Genomic DNA, 22,757 nt, shown 5'->3' on the forward strand with positions numbered 1-22,757 from the left:
ATCTGGTTTACCTAACTCCCATGGAGAGCCATGTAGAGAAATTTCAAGCCCCAGTACTATCCCTCACTCAGGCTTTCAACACTCACTCCAAGCACAGACTTATTGAGCACAAATTCTGTCCTATATTCAGAGCAATGGATTTTCAGTCAAAAATGTAAATTTATAAATTCTATTTCAAATCCCTCAATCATCTCATCGCTTACATTTCTACTTGCAGCTTACTACCTTTTGAAAATTTTTCACTCTTCCAATTCTGGCCTTGTATATGTTCCACCATTAGCAGCAAAGCATTTAGCTGCATAAACCCAGGCTTTCAATTCCCTCCTCGAAGCTCTTTTAGAACTTTTTTTTGGAACCTACTTCCTCAGTCATTGAAATGTCGACAGTTTCTCTCCACAAATGCTGTTAGATCAGCTGAGTTTCTCCAGCATGGCTTCTTTTTAAGATCTCCAGCATCTGCAATGTTTAATTTCGTTTCAGTTTAGACTAACTTCTATTATTTCTAGATAAAAGAAAACAAGCAGGTTTAACCGAAGAAGATACTTTGAATGTAGTAATTTATTATCAGATCCCTAAATGATTGGCCCCATACCCTTACTGAGGACACAGTGGTTAGCACTGCTGCCTCACAGCACCTGAGACCCGGGTTCAATTCCCACCTCAGACGACTGACTGTGTGGAGTTTGCACGTTCTCCCCGTGTCTGCGTGGGTTTCCTCCGGGTGCTCCGGTTTCCTCCCACAGTCCAAAGATGTGCGGGTCAGGTGAATTGGCCATGCTAAATTGCCCGTAGTGTTAGGTAAGGGGTAAATGTAGGGGTATGAGTGGGTTTCGCTTCGGCGGGTCGGTGTGGACTTGTTGGGCCGAAGGGCCTGTTTCCACACTGTAAGTCTAATCTAATTAGGGATAATTGTTTTGCTCTTCTTTCAAACAGGATCATGGACTTCTCAAAAAAAAATCTGACGAGCGTAGGTCGGGCCTACATTAAATGTCATGTATTAAAAACATACAACATCTGATACTGCAGCACTTCCTTAATGCAGGACTAGAGTTTCAACCTACATCTACTGTTGCTTGAGTGGGACATGAACCTAGAAATCCTGAGACAGAGACAAAAGGCAGAGGTAGAATGCTATCAATGGAATGACAGTTGATTCCCCATTTAATAAGAACTAAAAAAAAGGGAGTCTGTTGCACACAATGAACACAGGCATAAAAATTCAGAGAACTATACAGTACTTCAAAATAATTGAAAAAATACTTTGGAAGACTGTCCACTTAAGCCACTGCTCTCAATACTTTAGGTCAGGACTTGTTTGGACAGAGTTCAAAAATGGAATTGAAATGGTTTAGCAATCGAATCTATTCAGTGGGTGAGAGTATAACATGGCATAGCAATTAGCCACGCACACAAGATATTAATCTGTTGTTCAACTCAGCTGGAACAAGGATATAGAGCAAATCAAGGAATGGAAAAGCAAAATAAAATTGGTTAGAATTCAAACATGTTCCCAGATGACAATTTTGGCTGCGATGCCATCTTCAGACCAAGAAGCGTCAGCATTTGATGCTCACAGTTATAAATTAGTGTAATTTTGGACTAATTACTATTGGATATCTTCATGTGTGCACTGACATTTCTGAAGAGTCCATCAACTAATTACTGCAAGTTAACATTATTTTTGCTGTTTCTCCCAGATGATGAGGTATACTGTTGAACATTAAAAAATGAAATGAAATAAATTCCCAATGAAATTAGAGGCAATAAAATTAAATAATATTAAAACACTCCATCTGATGTAGCCTCTTGTCAAAATTAATTGCATACTTGTCATACCCTCCATGCTGATAAAAATCACGTGAACAAATACAATGCTTAAAACTACTCAGTGGGGTTGTAATTTTTTTATTGTACGATGATGAGAGCATTTGTACATTATACTGCAACTCAAAACAATGGCAGAATGCAATTTACAAAATATACAAATAAATATCAGATCTTAATAAATCAGAGCTATCAAATGCAAGGCAAACATGGAAATCCACATCTTCAAGTAGAGTTTGAATTAAATACTTAGTACAAGAACAAAACCTTTCATTGGCTTTCAGATGAAACAGAGTGAGAATGCATAGCTGAGTGTGACAGACGGTCTTGTATTGTCTTGCGTTGAGTAAGTTTTGTTGTTAAGAAAGCAAATTCTACTGATGCCAATATGGTTTAATACAAGTTGTAAGGCTACCATCAGTTAGCTCAATCAGGTGATACTATACACTCTGAAGAGTAAAGCAACTGTTTGAAATTCATCTTTACACATTCTATCCAATTAGAGCATACATGTTTCACAACGCAAAATGTATTAATTGATACTGTCTCATTAAAATTACTCTTTAATGCTATTACTTGTGTTTTTAATCCTGAAACAACCCAAGTAGATTATTGGTATAACAGTACTAAATTTTCAAAGTTTTCTTTGTAAAAAAAAACCGTACTTGTTATTTTGGAAATTTCCTCTTTCATTATTTCAGAACATAAGCTATGATGTTAGGCCTTTTAAATAAAAAAAACAGCTACAAGGTTGGAATCCAAAAGTGAATATGTTTCAAGGCAATCCAGTTGCCAATTTAGCAGGAAAGTCCTTTTTGCTACATTGAAAGACAAATCAGGTTGGCAGTGATGAATCTAAGAATGAAAGGCTTAAAAGGTTGGGAAGTTCTCTTTCAAAAAAAAGTGGGTAATTTAGAATATTGTTCTGTTAGATGAACTTTCTTATCTCAGCCTAGAGTTTGTGGTGCAATATTGGCAAAATTCTCATAACTCCGCAGAAATGAACTATTTCTTCTGTCTGTGCACAAGTTAAATGTGCAAATCTAGAAAATATTGCCAATGATTTTGTGCTGCTCCAGAAGATGCATTGTTGTGGTTCCTGATTAAAACTTATGTTTTTATACTATTACTTTTGATCAGAACCCACAAAATGAAAATGAAAATGAAACCTTGATCTTTTATTTAAAAAATAAACTGGTCAGACTTGGGCATTGATAGCTAGGCTAGCATTTATTGCCCATCCCTAATTGCCCAGAGGGTAGTTAGGTGCCAACTGAATCTGGGGTCACAGGTGTCCAGAGCAAGTAAGGATTATCTTCTGTAAGGGACATGAATAAACTGGATGGATGTCATTGAGAGTTGACAGTTATTACATAGTCACCATTAGGCCAGCTTTTTATCGCATTCAAATTTCACTATGGTGGAATTCTAACCCATGGTTTCTGGAATACAACACTGGAGTTCTGGATTATTACTCCCATAATAATCTGACAATGCCACAGGCTTCCCTTAATAAAAGGGTTAAATTTCATTTTTAAGACAGTATTAAAATTCATAACTAATGCCAAATACTCTCTGCCTCAGAAAAGGGGTTTTTGGAATGTCAAATTTCTCCACATTGAGTTTGGATTAAGACAGAAGCAGGTATCATAAACAATATTTTACATTGCTACCTAAAATTCAAATTAATAGTGATGGGATGTGGTGCATTTAAAACTTCCCAACTTATTTCGTCAGTGAGAACATTAATGTGATCAGTCTCTTGCTAGGTACCTGAAGATCTCCACTTGGCACTAGATCTAAACTGTGAGTAAAAAGTGAAGTCTGCAGATGCTGGAGATCAGAGCTGAAAATGTGTTGCTGGTTAAAGCACAGCAGGTCAGGCAGCATCCAAGGAACAGGAAATTCGACATTTCGGGCCAGAGCCCTTCATCAGGTTTCCTGATGAAGGGCTCTAGCCCCGAAACGTCGAATTTCCTGTTCCTTGGATGCTGCCTGACCGGCTGTGCTTTAACCAGCAACACATTTTCAGCACTAGATCTAAACTGCCAGGAGAGGTCAGCAGTGAGCACTGATTCCCTGCCAACTGCAAATGCCAGTACATATTGCAATTTCCTCACAAGAAGAACTGGAATATTGCTCAACCTGTGAAGAAAAAGAAATATTATACTCAAAAGAACTGTAATGGGACATTAATTGGGTAGCATACAAGATATGGGGACAGAAAATCAAACTCTGTGCAGATATTACATTTAAAATGAACTGGGAAAAAAAAACTTAAATACCCTACATTTTTGGATGTTCTGCTGATTGTGGTATGCAAGTAAATTCTCTGGTAAATGTGTATATTTTAAAATGCTTCATTCAGAAATGCAATTTCAGCTAAGATTTAGGTATAAAATGTTAGTCTCAGCAGGTTTTTCATCATTTGACTTATTCTAAAAACGTTTCCTTTTAACCATACGGTACTCCTGTTGAGATAAAAATCAATTTAGGAATGATCAATTAAAACAGCTAATAGAAGAATTACAATATAAAACTGTATAAAGCTAGAACACTGTTCAACAGCATTAAACAACATCTACCATAACCTAAAAGGATATAAGCAGAAATTGCTGCTCAACACGATGTTTCTGGGACTTTATTCTATTTCACTAAGAAACCTGTTAATTCTGTTAATTATAAATGCTAAGTTTTAATCAGAATACCAGTGCTCAAGTTTCTGCTTTGCATTTTGATTTCACATCATAGTCTCTTCTGGAAAAACTCAGTCATGCCAGAGTGGTGCTTCATGGGAACTCTAACCTGCACAGATGATTACTCATCCTGTTTACTTCAGTGGTATTAGTAAGATTAAAGCAAAATTAAGCCTGATGTTTTCAGATTTCACAAGTGCACTTTCTCAAAGTATCTCTGACTGTTATTTTCTTCATTACTACTCAGCAATAGAAGATTCTATCTGGATGCTTTAACTCTTGGATCTAGGATAAATCCTAGGATCTTTGTCTGTTAAGCTCAATGATACTTTACATGTAATCACTTACACAAATAGGCCCCATGTAGTTAATAATGTGGACCTACTGCAAATTCAAGTAAACCTCCCTCCCACTAGAGTTTAGTTTCTCCTTTTACACAGCATGCAGAAAGTTTTACTTGTTGTTATATTCCACCATTTCACCTCTTTACACTAGCTTGTTTCAATCAAAACCATATTTTTCTTTACAAAAACCTGAAGGCTTTAAAAATAGAAATGTTAAATTATAAATTGAGAACAATCAAGTTTCTTACTTTATACAGTTCAAAAAAAATCAAAAGCTACAAATAAAAACAGGCAGAACAATCAACACCTAAAAATTAAAATGCAATATTTGAAGTTTAGAAAGTCATCTGGCTGCAAACTTCATTGGACATTTACATAATTCACTGGCTAATAAACATCCTTCAAACACAGATGTATTCATCACTGCAGAAACCCCAAGAATAAGTACACCAGCATCTTTACATCATTGAAATCTTTTCTAAATTAAAAAAAAAGTCCTCATCTGCATTTATCATACACTTCCCAAACATTTGCAATGAACTGGGAAAACAAAGCAAGACGTGCTCAAGTTACTCTTACTCACTTCAAGGAAAGAATCACTATTGAAGTTAGAGTTCTACATATCCAAGTTAAAATAAAAAGCAATGTAAAAATTGCCATTTCCGCTGACATAATACTAGTGCACTCCATTTCACAACGTAGTTAAAAATATAATCACAGTACTTCTCAACTGTGAGACATAACTAATTTTCTTAAAAGTAGAAAACAGCAACATTGCTAACTACATTAACTAATGAAGTTTCCTCATGGTCTTTTGTAACATTGACATATTTACCACCATATTTAACAGAAGTACAAGTAACAGAACAATTTGTCACTTACCATTTGAAGCTCTTTGATTCACCTCAGTATCTGGTCACATCACAAATGTTAGAACAGTACTCCATTAACAAACTCCTACCTAGCATTTCAAAATGTATAAATCAAGATTTCATTCACTAGTTATTTAAAAAATATATTTTAATTCAAAGTTGATTCAAAACATGCCAGCAAGGAAATGCATCTTATTCATTATGATTGAACAAACTCAGAATTGCTCAATGCTTGGAGATATTAATTTTACCTTATTGAAATCTTTGCTTGCCTACCCAAGTGATCTTGGCCCATTTACTATGAAATCTGATATCTGATCATGTCCTGGTAATTCCAGGAAAATGGACAGTTCCAGGAGTGAAGTTCTATTGTGGATTTCAGCTGCATAAAAATTGTCACAGCTACTTAAGTTAAAAATCTACAGATTTCTCCCAACCAGTATTACTTATAGGTATGGAACAGCAGTGGCAATTTTATGGGTATCTGTCCATTTACACAACTTAGAAACATCAATGTACTAATTTCAAATCAATTTAACTCCTGCATTTCAGACAACATTCATTCCAAGATCCAAATACATCATGCCTAGAACTTCAGCAAAACATTATAACTGCCTTCAAAATAAAAAAGTTCTGGACACACTGCCTCCTAAACACAGCACATTTATACAAGTATATAGAAACAATTAATGCATGTACAAACAGGAAAAAACAAAGTGTATCTCCTGACTAACTTGGTGCACCATCAGTGGGTAGTGTAAGTCATGTACACACACACACAAGACTTGAAAAGGAAACAAAAAATGCAGGAAAAGGAGTCAAGTTAGACCAGTTCAACAGTGTACTGAAATCTCCAATATATATGCACACCTAGCAAGTATTCCTTTCCGCAATAACCACCTTCATTACAGAAAACAGTCCCAAACAACTTGTGTTTATGATCCGCACACAAACTATAGTGCAATAAGGATTTAATTAAATTTGAAACCTTCTTTTGAAAACATCTGCAGTTGATAAGCACATTTAGATTTGAGAAGTGCTGGAGAACTATATATGTAGGAAATAGCATTATACAATTCCCTTCAAGTAGTATGTTTACCATATCAGGTTGTATGCTAACAGGAATCATTTACAAAATTAAAACCAATTCTTTATTCAGGCCTATCAAAGAAGCAGCAAGAACTTTTGTTCAGGAATATCACGGTTTTGTTTTCTTTTAAGTTGCACTGTCAGGGAGGGAGCAGAGATACGGAATGACTATAAAACTAAAATGTAGTTGTACCACTTCTTGGACAGGACTGCGAAACAACAAGCATAACTCCCATCACAGAATGGAAGTTCAATGACCAGCCTTCTGAAAGATTTAGCAGCTGTACAGTCATTTTACTCATTGACCTTAGTCATTAAAAAAAAAGTAAATCCAACAATTCTTTACTCAATTCTGTTACTACATCCTTCAGAAATCTAAAATAATATTTCACTTCAAAACAAAAATAAATTTGAACATGCCTGGAAATGAAATCATGATCCCAAAAAACTACATTTTCCACTGATTATCTGAAATGCTTCTGTAGAAGTCAGTGTGGCGATAACCAGATTTTTAAAAAAAAATCAATTTCAGTCAAAATGGATACACACTAATGTTTGCACTTTAAGGATGTGTGCTTCTCAAGAACTGTTTGTCTATGATAGATGGAATTTGTTTATACTCAAAATTTATACAATTAGAAGGAAGGCACAACATTCATTATTGCAGTTCAATTTCCAAAAGACTCCAAATAGTTCCTGCCATCTGCTTTCGGCATTACAGTTAGTGTGCCCCAGTTCATACTTGAACAAATGAGGCTTCTCAGTCATTGCGGACACTCAAACAGTACGTCAATATTGATTATACCACTAAACATTACAAGGGTAATGCCATTCATTTTCAGTTAATGTAAGAAAACCATGAGAAAATTGCAAATAATTAGGGACAACTAAGTTACTTTGACATTAACTCGTCAGTGTTTGTTATGAAGGCAGTTACAAACGTTTTACATAAAACGTTTCCAATCCAATGTACTCTTGGCAGTACAGACAATTCTTCAAGATCACTAAATTGCGTGCAAATCAGTCAGCAGTCCAGTGTAGCACAGAAGACATAAGATTCTCCGGTAACTAGAGTACAATATTAAAGAAACAATGACAACATGCAAATTACAAACTGAAAACTTAACAGAAAGGGCAGTATGATAATCCAAAAATGTTATGAAAAACAAAAAGCAATTCAAACACAAGATCTTCATCAAGCAAGAGTACTATTGTGTGTAAGTTTTTAGCCCATGCATAAACCTAATTCAAGGGCTACATGGAGCTTTTTTTTAATATAAAGGGTCATGCTGCAGCTATGGTGAGATCATGTTCATAGACATCTGTGTGTATGTAATGACTGGAGTGGGACATGGATTAGATGGTAGACGTTTGAGATGGGGATTTGTTTTCCTTCTCCCTTAAATTTGGTTGCCTTTGAAAGCACCTCGAGCTGCAGTAGAAGCTGCATTTGCTGCAGCTGTCTGTACAGTTTTGTTTGACATGACTCCTGTCGCAAACTCTTGCTGAGCTTTCTCAAAGCTAGCTCCTGTAGTACGATACATTCCATGTACCTAAAAGGAAAAAAAATCATGTTAGTAAGTTCCTCTCTCCAAGACTAGATGAGAGAAATAAAGAAAGAATTTTAAAAATGAGTTTTGTGGGGTTTATAACATAGCAAAATCAATTTTTGTTCAACAGCATCATACACTAGAATTAAGACATGCAAAGACCCATGGAAAAAAGAAAAGGCTTCAGAAATGACATCCAAACTATCAGCACTATATTTCTCTAAATTGTAATTTGCACGTATCAGGATAGTATTTATTTACCATCCCCAATACTCTGGAGAAAGAAGATGGCCAGCTTCCTTCTTGTACTGTTTTGAACTTTGGGGTGCATGGACACCCACAATGATGTTAAGAAGGGAGTTCAAGGATTTTGACCCAGCAATAGTGAAGGAACAATAACATAATTCTGAGAGAGGATGGAGTCAAGAGTGTGGTGCTTGAAAAGCACAGCAGGTCAGGCAGCATCCGAGGAGGAGAATAGACGTTTCGCCATAAGCCCTTCATCAGGTGAAGCTATGGTTGATTTTATGCTAAGTCCTCCACAACAACTGGTGCCAATTAAAAAAAAATCTACCTAAATGGTCGTCTCCAGGCAAAATTAAGCTGAACACAGTGGCTGTACTGACTTGTTTAGAATTTATCTTCACTATATGAATGAGGTAGCATTGAATATATGTTAACGATATGTTCTGGTAACTTGTTTTTAAACATCTTGCATGTTTTCCTCAATTTAACAGCGTGTCCTCACAGTTTTTGTATTTAAAAGATTGGCTCCTGGGCAGTTTTTTTAGATTAGACTTACAGTGTGGAAACAGGCCCTTCGGCCCAACAAGTCCACACCGACCCGCCGAAGCGAAACCCACCCATACCCCTACATTACCCCTTACCTAACACTACGGGCAATTTAGCATGGCCAATTCACCTGACCCGCACATCTTTGGACTGTGGGAGGAAACCGGAGCACCCGGAGGAAACCCACGCAGACACGGGGAGAACGTGCAAACTCCACACAGTCAGTCGCCTGAGTCGGGAACTGAACCCGGGTCTTCAGGCGCTGTGAGGCAGCAGTGCTAACCACTGTGCCACCGTGCCGCCCAGTTGGGTACAGATTGGTAGGTGGACAAAACAGCAGAAACATCTAGCCTGCAAAGTTAAAGCATCCATCTCTTGCCATCTTTGTGTGTTAAGCAAAATTTCTTGTCACTAGCTGCTCTTCAGCTTTCTCTGTAAACTGCACTCTCTACAAACCCCCTGTTGAAAGGAAAAAGCGGGCATAAAATTGGTGCTTCCAAAACCTCATATCATCACCAAAGATTTGGAAGGAATCCAAAAGGACCTGAAAAAAGAAAACTCATTACATCTGCAATCCAGACTGGTGCTAGAACAGTGCTTCTGACTTGTTTTCTTCTACACCAACAATATTTGTGGCTTGTGTTGGTTGGTATGTGCATTGAAATTAAGAAAGGGGCAAAGTTTAAATTATAGTTACACATTAGCCATTCAACTTGTCACATTGTTTAAAATGATTTGATTGACCAGAAATCATCTATTAATTGTAGTGAAAGGAAACCTGGCATCTATTTTTTTTTTAACATGAACAAAATAAGAATTGGGCAATTTGGTGATTCCATCAAAGTTTTACTTGTGAGAGGAGTCCTGGAATAGTGGAACTTGATTGCCAACACACTATCCCAGTGAATCATGGCGCAATATGCAATCTTTACGAAAAAGGTCACCATTTCTGATTTTTGGAGAGAGGGGCCAGATCATTGAGGAAACAGTTGTAGATGTTGGGTCCCGGCCACTAACCCAAGGAACTCCTTCAATAAAATCCCAGGAGTGAGAGGTTTGACCTCGAACCACAACTGACTTTCTTTCTGCTTTATCTAAGTCTAAACAGTGAAGAACTTTCTCCCAAATCAGTCGCAGAGACAAGATCAGAGGCATGGCAAGTGATTGCCTTGATATTAAGGCTGCAATGAGACTATGAACTGAGTAGCTTTCTTCACCGAGCCAGATCTGATTTCATGGTGGAGTGGCTTATGCTCGAAACGTTGAATTCTCTATTCCTGAGATGCTGCCTAACCTGCTGTGCTTTGACCAGCAACACATTTGCAGCTGTGATCTCCAGCATCTGCAGACCTCATTTTTTACTCGGAGTGCGTGATATGCCAAGTCACAGTTGTGACTCAATACAATTCTACAATTCATGAACCACAGTATCTCAAGGCTGCCTAGTGCTCGATCTGTTCAAGTCTGCCCCATTTAGCATAATGGCTGTGGCACAAATATAATGGAGAATATCCCCAATGTGAGCAGGACATGGTCTCCACAGTGCCTACACGGTCATTCCTATTGCTTTCATCATGGACACGTGTCTGTAATTGTAGATTGCGGAAGATAAAGCCAAGTATGTTTTTCCCCCTTGTTAGACTTCCTCAATACGATAATCGGCTACATGCTTCTGCACTTAGCCAGCAGTGCTACTGAGCCACTCTAGCTCCTGGACAGCAAAACCCACCACCCAGATTATATCTGTGCCATTACCAGTCTTACTGCTCCCTCCAAGTGATGTAAAGTATGGAGGAATGCTTTTTCATCAACAAGAATCATGGCTGAAGTGTTAATGAATACTTTGTCCCTAAGGCACATGATGCCCATGCCTTCCAGGCAGGCTAAAATGGATGAGAAGAATTTCTATCCCTTTTATATCCATACTTTTGATGTAGTTTAATTGGACTTCAGCAATGCTTTTGATAAGGTCCCATATGGGAGACTGACAGCAAATGTAAGAGCCATGGCATCTAAGGAAATTTGGTAGATTGAATCTATAATTGGTTGAGTGGCAGGAAGCAGAGGGACATTTTTCCAAGTAATAATCTGTGTACAGGAGTCCTACAGGGACTGTGTTCGGACATTTGCCATTTGTGGTTTAATAAAAAAGAAGTGATGTAGACTTGAACATTGATCAGTAAGCTCACAGGTGATATGAAAATTGGTGTGGTAGCAAATAGTGAAGAGGATAGAGAAGGGCAAGTTAGATGGACTGATCAGTGACAAATGAATTCAATCTGGACAAATGGTGAGGTAATGCACTTGGGCAGGATAAACAAGGCAAGGGAATACATGATTAACAGTAGGAGCCCAGGAAGCACCAAGGATCAGAGGGACTTGGAATCAGGACAGACAGATAAAGTAATTAAGGCGGCATAATATTTGCATTTATTAGTCAAGACAGAGTTTAAAAGCAGGAATGCTATGCTGGAACTGTATAAAATTAGGCTGCAGCTAGAGTGTTGCATGCAGTTCTAGAATCCAATTATAGGAGGGATATCTTAACACTGGGGAGGATGCAGAGGAGATCTTCCAGGATGTTGCTTGGGCTGGAGAGTTTCAGTTATGGAGAGAGATTGGACAGACTGGGCTTGTTTTCCTTACAGCAGAGGAGATGGAGAAGGGGCATAATTAAAATATTTAAAATTATGAAAGTCATAGACAATAGGCAAGAAACGTTTCCCTTCTTGGAGGAATCAATGACCAGGGGCAAAGATTCAAGATTAAGTATACAAGGTTTAGAGATGAGCGAGAAAGTTTTTTTTCACCTAGAGGATGGTGCAAATCTGCAATTCACTACAAGTAGGGATGTTAGAGGCAGAAACCTCAGCATTTTAGATATATGCCCTGCCATCGCAAGTGCTCAAGACTGTGGGCCAATTGCTGGAAAATAGGATTAAAATAGGTAGCTGTTCTTGACTGGCACAGATGAGATCGGCCAAAAAACCTTTTGTCACGTTATAGATCTCTATGACTAAGTGGGAGGAGATCCGGCGGTCAAGTGCTATAGTGAATCTGACTGGCTGGCAACTCTCAGGACCAATAACACTAGAGCTCAGTAGCAGGCACCACCACCTGGAGTGCAAGCAAGAACATGAAGGAGAGCAATGACTGCAGAAGAAAGAAAAGACTCTGGCTTTTAGGACATCGGAGGGCCCAGAGTAGAGGGAATGGGGCTAAGGTTTTAGAGGGAAGGTAGCAAGGGATGGTGGGAATGGGGTAACCCTGATGTGCAGAGAGAATCTCCCAGAGCATAATAATAAAAAGGGCTTGTCCACGTTAGTTGTATTCGAGTACAGGCAAGGTATTACATTCATCAATATTCTTCAGAGAAACCCATCACCTTTAATTTTTTTATTTACAAGTTGACTACACTTTAAAAGAATGGTCATACTTTTCTTATGGTAACACTAGATCACATTAGATTTTTAAATTATTGCTTGCTTACCTTTACATTTCTTTAAAAATAAAAAGATCATGAAGACTTTAGTAAATTAGAAGTGCATTGCTATAGTATGCTGCTATTGTGACACTTGGAAAGATTCAAGAGCAGCTTATTACTCTCATTTTACTTGATTAGACCCCAATAATCATCTTTAAACAGCTGCTAGTCAATGGTCACGAAAACAGACAGCCAGATGTCTTTTGAAAAGATAATTAGTATACATATAGGAATGGTACCATACTTTCAGATTTTAGATAACCAAGTGTATCAAAGACCCAAGTATTTCTTGGAGGGTGCCACAAAATCATTTTTGCTTTTAAAAAAATCCAATCACATTAAATGGGCATCACTCACCAGGGCAGCGTTCATTTCTAAATCTCAAGTGCCTCGGGAGATTGTAGTGGTGAACTATCTTCTTGAAACATTGTAAATTCTAGTTGGCACGTTGATGGATTCATGCACAAGGGGGGACTGTTGGAGGGAGGAGGTGGTGGTGGTGATAGCCATCAATTGGGGTCAAAAGCAAGTACGACCAACAAACATTTCAACTTCAGAAATATTGCACTACATATTGATTATTTTCAAGCAACTAAATTCAGGTCACACATCCCTGTAACAATGCTCAGACTGCCACCTGTTGGAAAATCCAAGTAAAACAGTTTGCCAGAGCCAATACTAGCACAGCAAACTTAACAATCACATCCAAAACTGCAACAATTCAAACACTTCAATGTAATGAAAAGTTAAAAGTACATTTCCAAAACTAAATTACCTATTTCACAAAAAAACCTCAACTGTGACAGTACTGATTAATAAAAGATTTTATTCTCGTTTATTCAGTCTTCCCCTATCTTGGCTGAACGAATGAACCATTTTCTTTCTACAAAGGGGCCTCTGACCTAAACTCAAATGATTACCAACATGTACTGTTGTCAAAGTAGTTAAGTTAAATCAACTGCACAAGACTTTAAAAATCAGAGCTTAAGCTAATACTTACTGCAAGTTCACATTGTGTCCATCTGGTCTGGACAGCAAAAAGAGCTTCAAAAGTGGGCAATTTGACTCTTCCTCGGGATACAAGTGGCTTAATCCCATAAGCATAATTTTTATATTCACCATGGCTCAACTCTTGAACTCATAGCTTTCTGCCTTGTACAAGTTCCATTCCAGAGACTGGAGCATAAATTTAGGTTACCGCTAATGGAGTCAGGTGTTACTAGGGGACATAGCTTTAAATTAAGGGGTGGTAGGTATAGGACAGATGTTAGGGGTAGATTCTTCACACAGCGGGTTGTGAGTTCATGGAATGCCCTGCCCGTATCAGTGGTGAACTCTCCTTCTTTATGTTCATTTAAGCGGGCATTGGATAGGCATTTGGAAGTTATTGGGCTAGTATAGGTTAGGTAGGACTCGGTCGGCGCAACATCGAGGGCCGAAGGGCCTGTACTGCGCTGTATCCTTCTATGTTCTATGTCCTATGTACCTCTGGTGCAGTAGTGAGAGAATGAGAATGAGAAACATAGTGACAATGTGCAAAGACAAGTAGGGATTAAACAAATAGCTAGAGTTGAAGGAAAGCAATCCCTTGAAACTGTGGAAAGTTACAAAGTATGGTGGGGGCTGGGGGCGTGTGAGGTGCCAAGCAACAAGAAAGACTTACAAACAATAAATGAGTATTTTGTGTGACAGGAAGAGGTAGAACACTGCAAGGCAGTGAGAACGTGAACAGGGTTCTCACAGACTGTTGGAGGTTTAAAAGGTGGAGGGGGTTGGCAAACAAAGAAACACTTGGAATATCTGCATATGTACGTGGCAGAAAAAAGTGAATGTGTGCTTCAGCTGGGCTTGTTATCTCAATACAAAATCACTGAGTTTGTGTCACCGACATGTTCAACATTTAATGTGTGGCTATAATTGTTATTCATTTTTTAAAATTGATGTAGAGGCAATGACACATGAAACACTAGAGAAACGATGACAAAGTAGATGCCAAATATTGAAAACTTGCAGATGACAAGGCTCTAGTGTCTGCCACAGCAAAAGGGCAAAAGAAAGGCAAAAGTGAAAATTTGACCCTCTGGAAAATGAAGCTGGAGAAGTAGCAATGGAGAACAAAGAAATGGCTGAGGAACTGACTAAATATTTGTGTCAGTTTTCACAGTGGAAGACCAGAGTATTATCCCAAAACTTCAAGAGAGTCACAGGACAGAAAAGGAGTATGGTAGCCACCACCCAAGGAGTACATGCTGAAAAAACTGAAAATGTCTGAAAAGTAGATAAATCACCTGGACCAGAAGGGGTGGACCCCAGAGTTCTGAAGGAGATAGTTGAAGAGATAGTAGAGGCTTTAGTGGTGGTCTTTCAGGAATCATTGGAGTCAGGGAGGGGCCCCAAAGGACCACAAAATCACTAATGTAACCCCTTGTTTAAGAAGGGAGACAGGAAATTATAGGCAATTAGCCTGACCTCAGTCATTGATAAGACTTGAGTCCAGTGTAAAGGATGAGATTCTTAAGTATTTGGAAGTGTGTGGTAAATTAGGGCAAAGTCAGCATAGTTTCATCAAGGGGAGGTCATACCTGACAAATCTTTTAGAATTATTTGAGGTGGCAAAGAGCAGATTAGACCAAGGAGAGCCAATGGATGTTATCTATCTGGATTCCAAAAGGTGCCACACAGGAGGCTGCTGAATAAGGTAAGGTCTGTGGTGTTTGAGGCAAGGTATGAGCATGGATAGGTTAGCTGGATGGCAGAAGGCAGAGATTGGGGATAAAAGGGTTCTTCTCAGGATGAAAGCTGGTGACTAATGGTCACTGCAAGGGTCAGTGCTGGGACCACAACTTTTCACTATACATTAATGCTCCAGATAAAGGAACTGAGGGCATTCTAGCTACATTTGCAGATGATACAAAGATAGATAGTGGGACAGGTAGTATTGAAGAGGCTGCAGAAAGAATTAGACAGGTTAGGGGAGTGGGCAAAGAAATGGCAGCTACAATACAACTGGGAAAGGGTGTGGTCATACACTTTGGTAGGAAGTAGAGGCCTGGATTATTTTCCAAATGGAGAGAAAATTCAGAAATCTGAAGTGCAGGTTTGGGAGTCCTAGTCCAGGTTTCTCTTGAAGTAAACTTGGAGGCTGAGTCAGTAGTTAGGAAGGCAAATATAATGTTGCCATTTATCTCAGAAGGACTAGAATATAAAAGCAGGGATGTACTTCTGAGGCTAAGACTCTGGTAAAACCACATTTGGAGTGTTGTGAGTAACTTTAGGCCCCATACCTCAGGAAGGGAGAACTGGCCCTGAAGTGGGTCCAGAGGAGATTCACAAGAATAATCACAGGAGTGCAAAGCTTAATGTATGAGGAACGTTTCAGGACTCTGGGACTATACTCGATGGAGTTTAGAAGGATGAAGGGGGATCTAATTAATTAGATTAGATTCCCTACAATGTGGAAACAGGCCCTTCAGCCCAACAAGTCCACATCAACCCTCCGAAGAGCAACCCATCCAGACCCATTCCCCTACACCTAACACTATGGACAATTTAGCATGGCCAATTCACCTAACCTGCACATTAGATTAGATTAGATTAGATTACTTACAGTGTGGAAACAGGCCCTTCGGCCCAACAAGTCCACACCGATCCTCCGAAGCGCAACCCACCACATTTACCCTTACCTAACACTACAGGCAATTTAGCATAGCCAATTCACCTGACCCGCACATCTTTGTGACTGTAGGAGGAAACCGGAGCACCCGGAGGAAACCCACGCAGACACGGGGAGAACGTGCAAACTCCACACAGTCAATCGCCTGAGGCGGGAATTGAACCGGGTCTCTGGCGCTGTGAGGCAGCAGTGCTAACCACTGTGCCACCGTGCCACTTACTAGTCCTTTCTGCATCAAGTCCTCTAAGATTATTAGATGTTGTAATAAGGGGGCTTCTCATTCTTCCAAACTACAATGGAACACAGGCACAGTATACACAATCTCTTCTCATATGATGGTCCCTCCACATCTGGTGTGAAAATAATTATACTTTTTTGGTTCAAGCGTTCAGATGACCACAATGAACTTTGTTCACAATGTTATTTGAATCTAGAAACTTATAATGGATAGCTTCTCTCTGAATATTTATATTTGGCAGCAAAATATTGATTACTCCCACAAATGCCATCACTTTCACATCAATACACATATCTTCACATTTTTCTAAAAAACCTTTAAAATAGGTTGACAGAAGAATATAAAATATGAAAAGTGTGGAAACTGATAAATGCACAGAAAAGCTCGCACAACGTGTGTATGTTAAAAAGTTTCTTACCTTTTTAAACATAATTAGTGAGACAACAGCTGAACCAGTAAAAGCTGCTGCAACAATCATCATCAGAACTCCAACAGGAATACTCTTATTAAGAGCTGTAAGTGCTGAAATCCAGCCACTGAAATACAGAGATGATTACAGATCTACCTTTCAAATGAAAGCTAAAAACAACAGGTAATAGAATACTGATAACTTGCACAAATCTTCTACACATTTCAATGGACTAGATTTTGCAGTAGGGTGGAAACTCGATTATCCGAATGAGATGGGTGGGCACTATTTCGTTTGGATAAACGATTAAATGCCTTTCCTCGGGCTCGAAGTTTTAAAGTCTGTTCCCAGTTCAGGAGACTAGCAGCAGCACACAGTGCGTGAGGCCCTACCCCTGCACCCGTCCTTCTTCCCTCCCGTCCAACAACGCCCCCCATGATAACCCTGCACCCCCCAGCACAAAGCGCACGAGCCCCGACCCCCAACACTGCCCTCCATTTGTCCGCAGCCCCATCCAAACCCATCCCCCAGCACAAAGCACGTGAGCCCACACCCCTGCCCACAACAAACCTCTCCCCCCCACCAGCACTGACCCCCAACACTGTCCAACCCCACCCCCAGCCCCATGCCCCCGCCCTCCCCCACTCTTTCTCCGGGGCATCCGGACTGCACATCAACAAGACTGCTGCTGCAGTTGCCTTTGTGGGGCAAGTCTCCAAATAGCACTCAAATACGCAGCCAAAGTCCCCCACACAACTTTTTACTACAAACTTTTGACAGGTTCCACCTTTGCCCTACACAGGACAATGTTGGGAGAGATTATTCCTGGGAAGCGGGGTTGGGGTGGGGTGGGGGGGGGGGGGGGGGATTTAGGGTACACCCCTTTGTAGAACTCCAGGGAAATTGTGGGAAGAGAGAGAAGGCGGGGGGTCAGTTATTTGGAGATGGTGCTCATTTAATCACTGTAAACAAAAGACATGATCACTGTTGGAAACACATCTTTGATGTAATGTTTCTATCGGGTCTGAGATCTCCTTCAGATAATTGGTATTCGGATAATCAAGGTTCCCCTGTAGAGGGTAAAGCAAATGTACTTGCTGCTGGTCTCAAAAGAAAACCCTACTGGACCTCAATATTTAAGGACAAAAACACTGCCTCCTCTTGTTGTGCAGCACACTGTCACATTCTTTAGTAGGGACTCCGAATGGGGAGCTATAGCAATGTCAAGCTGTATAAGCAACCAATCAATCCCTATAGATGGCCACCAAGAAATTTAAAAAAAAACACCAAGAGCAAGCCACTTTTCTTTTTAATATATGCAGTAGATTCAAGATTGGAACATCCCCTGGGTTGGAACAGTCCAGGACTAGAGGGCATAGGTTTAGGGTGAGAGGGGAAAGACTTAAAAGGGACCTATGGGGGAAATTTTTCATACAAAAGATGGTGCATGTATGGAATGAGCTGCCAGAGGAAGTGATGGAAGTTCGTAAAATTACAATATTTAAAAGGCATCTGGATGGGTACATGAATAGGAAGGGTTTAGAGGGATATGGGCCAAGTGTTGGCAAATGGGAATAGATTAACTGAGGATATCTGGTTGGCACGGACAAGTTAGACCGAAGGGTCTGTTTCCATGCGGTACATCTATGACTCTATACACCGACAATGAAGAAAAAGCTGGAACATCATGAAGAAATCTACCAATTAAAATCCAGTTACACTTAACACAATCCAAATAAAACATTTTTTTTCATGAACAGATACTTTGTTCAGCAATAGTTTTTAACTGAGCTTGCCATTAATAACCAAACCATTAATAACTTCAGGATTTACACATTAGCCTGAAATTGTGATCAATTTCAGAACAGTAATGATTTAGAAGCTGACTGTCAAAAGTCCTGCAGAACTTAGGCCAATATATTTCTTACAAATTCAGTAAAGCTTTTCTTCCCACATTCCAAAATACAGTGGAGTGTGCTTATATAAGTTTTCTGCATATATAATGAAGTGTTTGCATCAAATCTCATATCTCAATTACAAAGCAAAACAAATCTACTAAAAACAAAATGGGGTAACTTGGGTTTCATAAGTGGAGGGAGAGTGCAAAAGTAGGGTATAGTGGATCTTTATAAAACTCAGAGGAGAGCAAAACTGGAGTATTATGCCCAGTTCTGAACACGATGCATTAGGAAGGATGTAAGGATCCTTGAGAAGGTGCAGAGAAGATTTATTACAGTAGCTATAGAGAAGAGGGATTTTTAAACTTGTATCTAATTGGAGAAGCTCATGTTCCTTCAAACAAGGCAGGTTGAGGGGAGATTCAGAAGAAATGTACCAGATGTATAGGAAAGATGCTGTGAAATTTGAGGGTGCAGAAAAGATTTACAAGATTGTTGCCAGGACTAAAGGTCTGAGATATAAGGAGAGACCGAACAGACTGGGGTTTTGTTCCCCTGGAGCATTGGAGACTGAAGGGTGACCTTATAGAGATTTATAAAATCATGGGGGTCATGGATAGGGCGAACAGTCAAGGTCTTTTTCTTAGGGTGAGGGAGTTCAAAACTAGAGGGTAGGTTTAAGGTGAGAGAAGATTCAAAGTAGGACTGGAGGGGAAATGTTTTCATGCAGTGTAGTGCGTGTTTTGAGAGAAAGTGGTGGAGGCAGGTACAATTACAACATTTAAAATGCATCTGAATGGTATAGGAATAGGAAGCGTTTAAAGGGATAGGAGCCAATATTGGCAAATGGGACTGTCAGATTAGAATGTCTGGTCAGCATGAACAAGTTGGATGGAAGGGTCTGTTTCCATTCTATACAATTCTATGCTTAGAAGAAATGCTGCTCCCTTTAGTCGACATGGGTGAGGATGCAAGGAAGAACGTTTATGCAGCAAATGGTAATGACATAGTCCTTTCTGTCTGGGAGGGAAGAGATGGAGGAAATTAGATGAATGCTTGAAAGAAACACAGCAGAACCACTGGGATTGAGTTGAGAACTAAACCTCCTGGATCATTGAATGGCAAGTCAACATGGACTTGATGGGCTGAATGGTGTCTTTCAGTGCTGTATTGACTGTGAAACTTTGGGCCTTTTTCAGCAAATCAAGAATTAAAATGTTTCAATTTCTTGGCTAAGACTAGCTAAGCAAGCAAACAGAGAGATTTTACTGTCAGGAATACTCCTTAGTAGATGTATGCAAGAGTGCTTGCACAGTGTGATTTTTTTTTGGGGGGGGGGAAAGAGCACCAATTTCTAACTTTATCATCATTGCCTGGTGATGCTTGTTCCAACAGTTTGTGCGCAAGCTGACAGATATAAACCAGTCCTGGCTATATGGCCAGAAAAATCTCCAAAGGAAGAGGGTGGGATAAAAAAGTAGAGTTGACATGGGTACTCATCAAGTTCTATTCAATTTCACTTAAAACATTTCAAGATGAAAAGCTTCACTTAAGGTAATTTACTTGGGGAAAAAAAAAAGAGTCACTGGGATAAGTTATCTCATGGTTCTCATTATAATGAATCTGAAATCTAGGAATTAATACTCACCAGTTTCCCCACTGTGGAATTCCTACTGATTGCAATACATGGACAGCAAACTGACAGATAAATACGAAGAAGAATAGAAAAAAGCTGAAGGAACTGTCACTCCTGAAAAAGAATGTACCTTCATCAGTTTCAGTGTTAAATCACTTTCACAAATCCTGCATCCCACCTCACTGTGTTTTGGCATAAAAAGGATCACAATCTTGCACAAGATATTGTTTTATTCAAATCCAATGAAAAATGAGAAATTAAAAAATGGAAAGCTTGTTGCTCCCCAAAGTAGTACAAAAAAATCGTTTGAATAAATAATTAATTGGAAATCAGCATTATTGGGGAAAGGAAGCAATAGCTGGGAGAATGTTAATTCACGCCGCCGCCAAAGAAATTTAGAAATTCAAGTTTGGGCTGAAGAGACTCAAGAAAACAATTAGGAAAGCAAATGGGGGCATGAAAAGAAAACACCATTGGGCACGATTATGGAGAATCCCAGAATATTCTATAAGTATGTCAAGGGGAAAGAGCAGAACGTATTAAGGACCAAGGGAGCAATTTTTGAGTAATCTGGACGGCATCAGGAGCTTTTCGATGCGAATCTTATCAGATCGAATGGATCGGTTGGAGGGACAGAAGCGATGAGGAATTTGCAACAGCAACAGTATGTGATGGATGGCGGGGGGAAGTCTCAGATACAGTCACATAGATAGGTTAACTCCAGGAAGGGCAAGAGAGGTAGGCACCTAGGGCAGGTGTCTTTTGTGGATATATCCTTTTCAAAAAGTATGCTGTTTTGGAAAATGTAAGGGGCAATGGATTCTCAGGGGAACGTAGCACGAACAGCCAAGTTTCTGCTCTTGAGACTGGCTCTAATGCAATGATGGGTACGTCGGCTTCCAAGAGATCAACTGAGATAGGGGATTCTGTAGTCCAAGGAACAGACAGATGTTTCTGTGGCCAGCAAACAAAAAGCAGAATGGTGTGTTGCTTTCCTGGTGCCAGGATCAACGATGTCTCAGAGAGGGTGCAGAATGTTCTCACTGGGGAGAGGGGCCAGCAAGAAGTTATTGTCCACATTGGAACCAATGATATAGGAAGGAAAAGGGTTGAGATTCTGAAGGGAGATTACAGAGCGTTAGAAATTTAAAAAGGAGGTCCTCGATGGTAGTAATATCTGGATTACTCCCAGTGCTACGACCAAATGAGGGCAGGAGTAGGAGGATAGAGCAGATAAACGCATGGCTGAGGAGCTGGTGTATGAGAGAAGAATTCACATTTTTGGATCATTGGAATCTCTTTTGGGGTAGAAGTGACCTGTACAAGAAGGACAGATTGCACCTAAATTGGAAGGGAACTAATATACTGGCAGGGAAATTTGCTCGAGCTGCTCAGGACGATTTAAATTAGTAAAGGGCGGGGGGGGGACCCAGGGAGATAATGAGGAAAGAGATCAATCTGAGACTGGTACAGTTGAGAACAGAAATGAGTCAAACAAACACAGTCAGGGCAGGCAGGGACAAAGTTGGACGACTAAATTAAACTGCATTTATTTCAATGCAAGGGGCCTAACAGGGAAGGCAGATGAACTCAGGACATGGTTAGGAACATGGGACTGGGAAATCATAGCAATTACAGAAACATGGTTCAGGGATGGGCAGAACTGGCAGCTGAATGTTCCAGGATACAAATGCTACAGAAAGGATAGAAAGGGAGGCAAGAGAGGAGGGGGAGTGGCATTTTTGATAAGGGATAGCATTACAGCTGTGCTGAGGGAGGATATTCCGGGAAATACATCCAGGGAAGTTATTTGGGTAGAACGGAGAAATAAAAAAGGGGAGGATACCCTTATTGGGATTGTATTATAGACCCCCTAATAGGCAGAGGGAAATTGAGAAACAAACTGGTAAGGAGATCTCAGCTATCCGTAAGAATAATCGCGTAGTTATGGGAGGGGATTTTCACAATCCAAACAGACTGGGACTCCCATAGTGTGAAAGGTTTAGAGGGAGAGGCATTTCTTGAATGCGTACAAGACAATTTTCTGATTCAGTATGTGGATGTACCTACTAGAGAAGGTGCAAAACTTGACCTACTCTTGGGAAATAAGGCGGGGCTGGTGACTGAGGTATCAGTGGGAGAGCACTCTGGGGCCAGCGACCATAATTCTATTCATTTTAAAAATCATGATGGAAAAGGATAGACTAGATCAAAAAGTTTAAGTTCTAAATTGGAGAAAGGCTAATTTTGAC

At 39.7% G+C, this 22,757-nt stretch overlaps 1 protein-coding gene across 1 annotated transcript in view; it reads right to left on the bottom strand.

Moving 5' to 3' along the window:
• Nucleotides 1-5,101: 5,101 nt before the first annotated feature.
• Nucleotides 5,102-22,757, bottom strand: part of scamp1 (secretory carrier membrane protein 1) — a 66,807-nt gene continuing 49,151 nt past the window's right edge. Inside the window, exons 7-9 of the mRNA XM_060835792.1 lie at nucleotides 20,518-20,619; nucleotides 16,981-17,098; nucleotides 5,102-8,378 (exon numbers count right to left, since the gene is read on the bottom strand). Of these exons, the coding sequence (XP_060691775.1) occupies nucleotides 8,226-8,378; nucleotides 16,981-17,098; nucleotides 20,518-20,619 (373 nt within the window). The 3' untranslated portion in view covers nucleotides 5,102-8,225. The remainder of the gene's footprint in view (nucleotides 8,379-16,980; nucleotides 17,099-20,517; nucleotides 20,620-22,757) is intronic.

Source organism: Hemiscyllium ocellatum, chromosome 2, assembly GCF_020745735.1.
Source record: "Hemiscyllium ocellatum isolate sHemOce1 chromosome 2, sHemOce1.pat.X.cur, whole genome shotgun sequence".
NCBI classification, from domain to species: Eukaryota; Metazoa; Chordata; class Chondrichthyes; order Orectolobiformes; family Hemiscylliidae; genus Hemiscyllium; species Hemiscyllium ocellatum.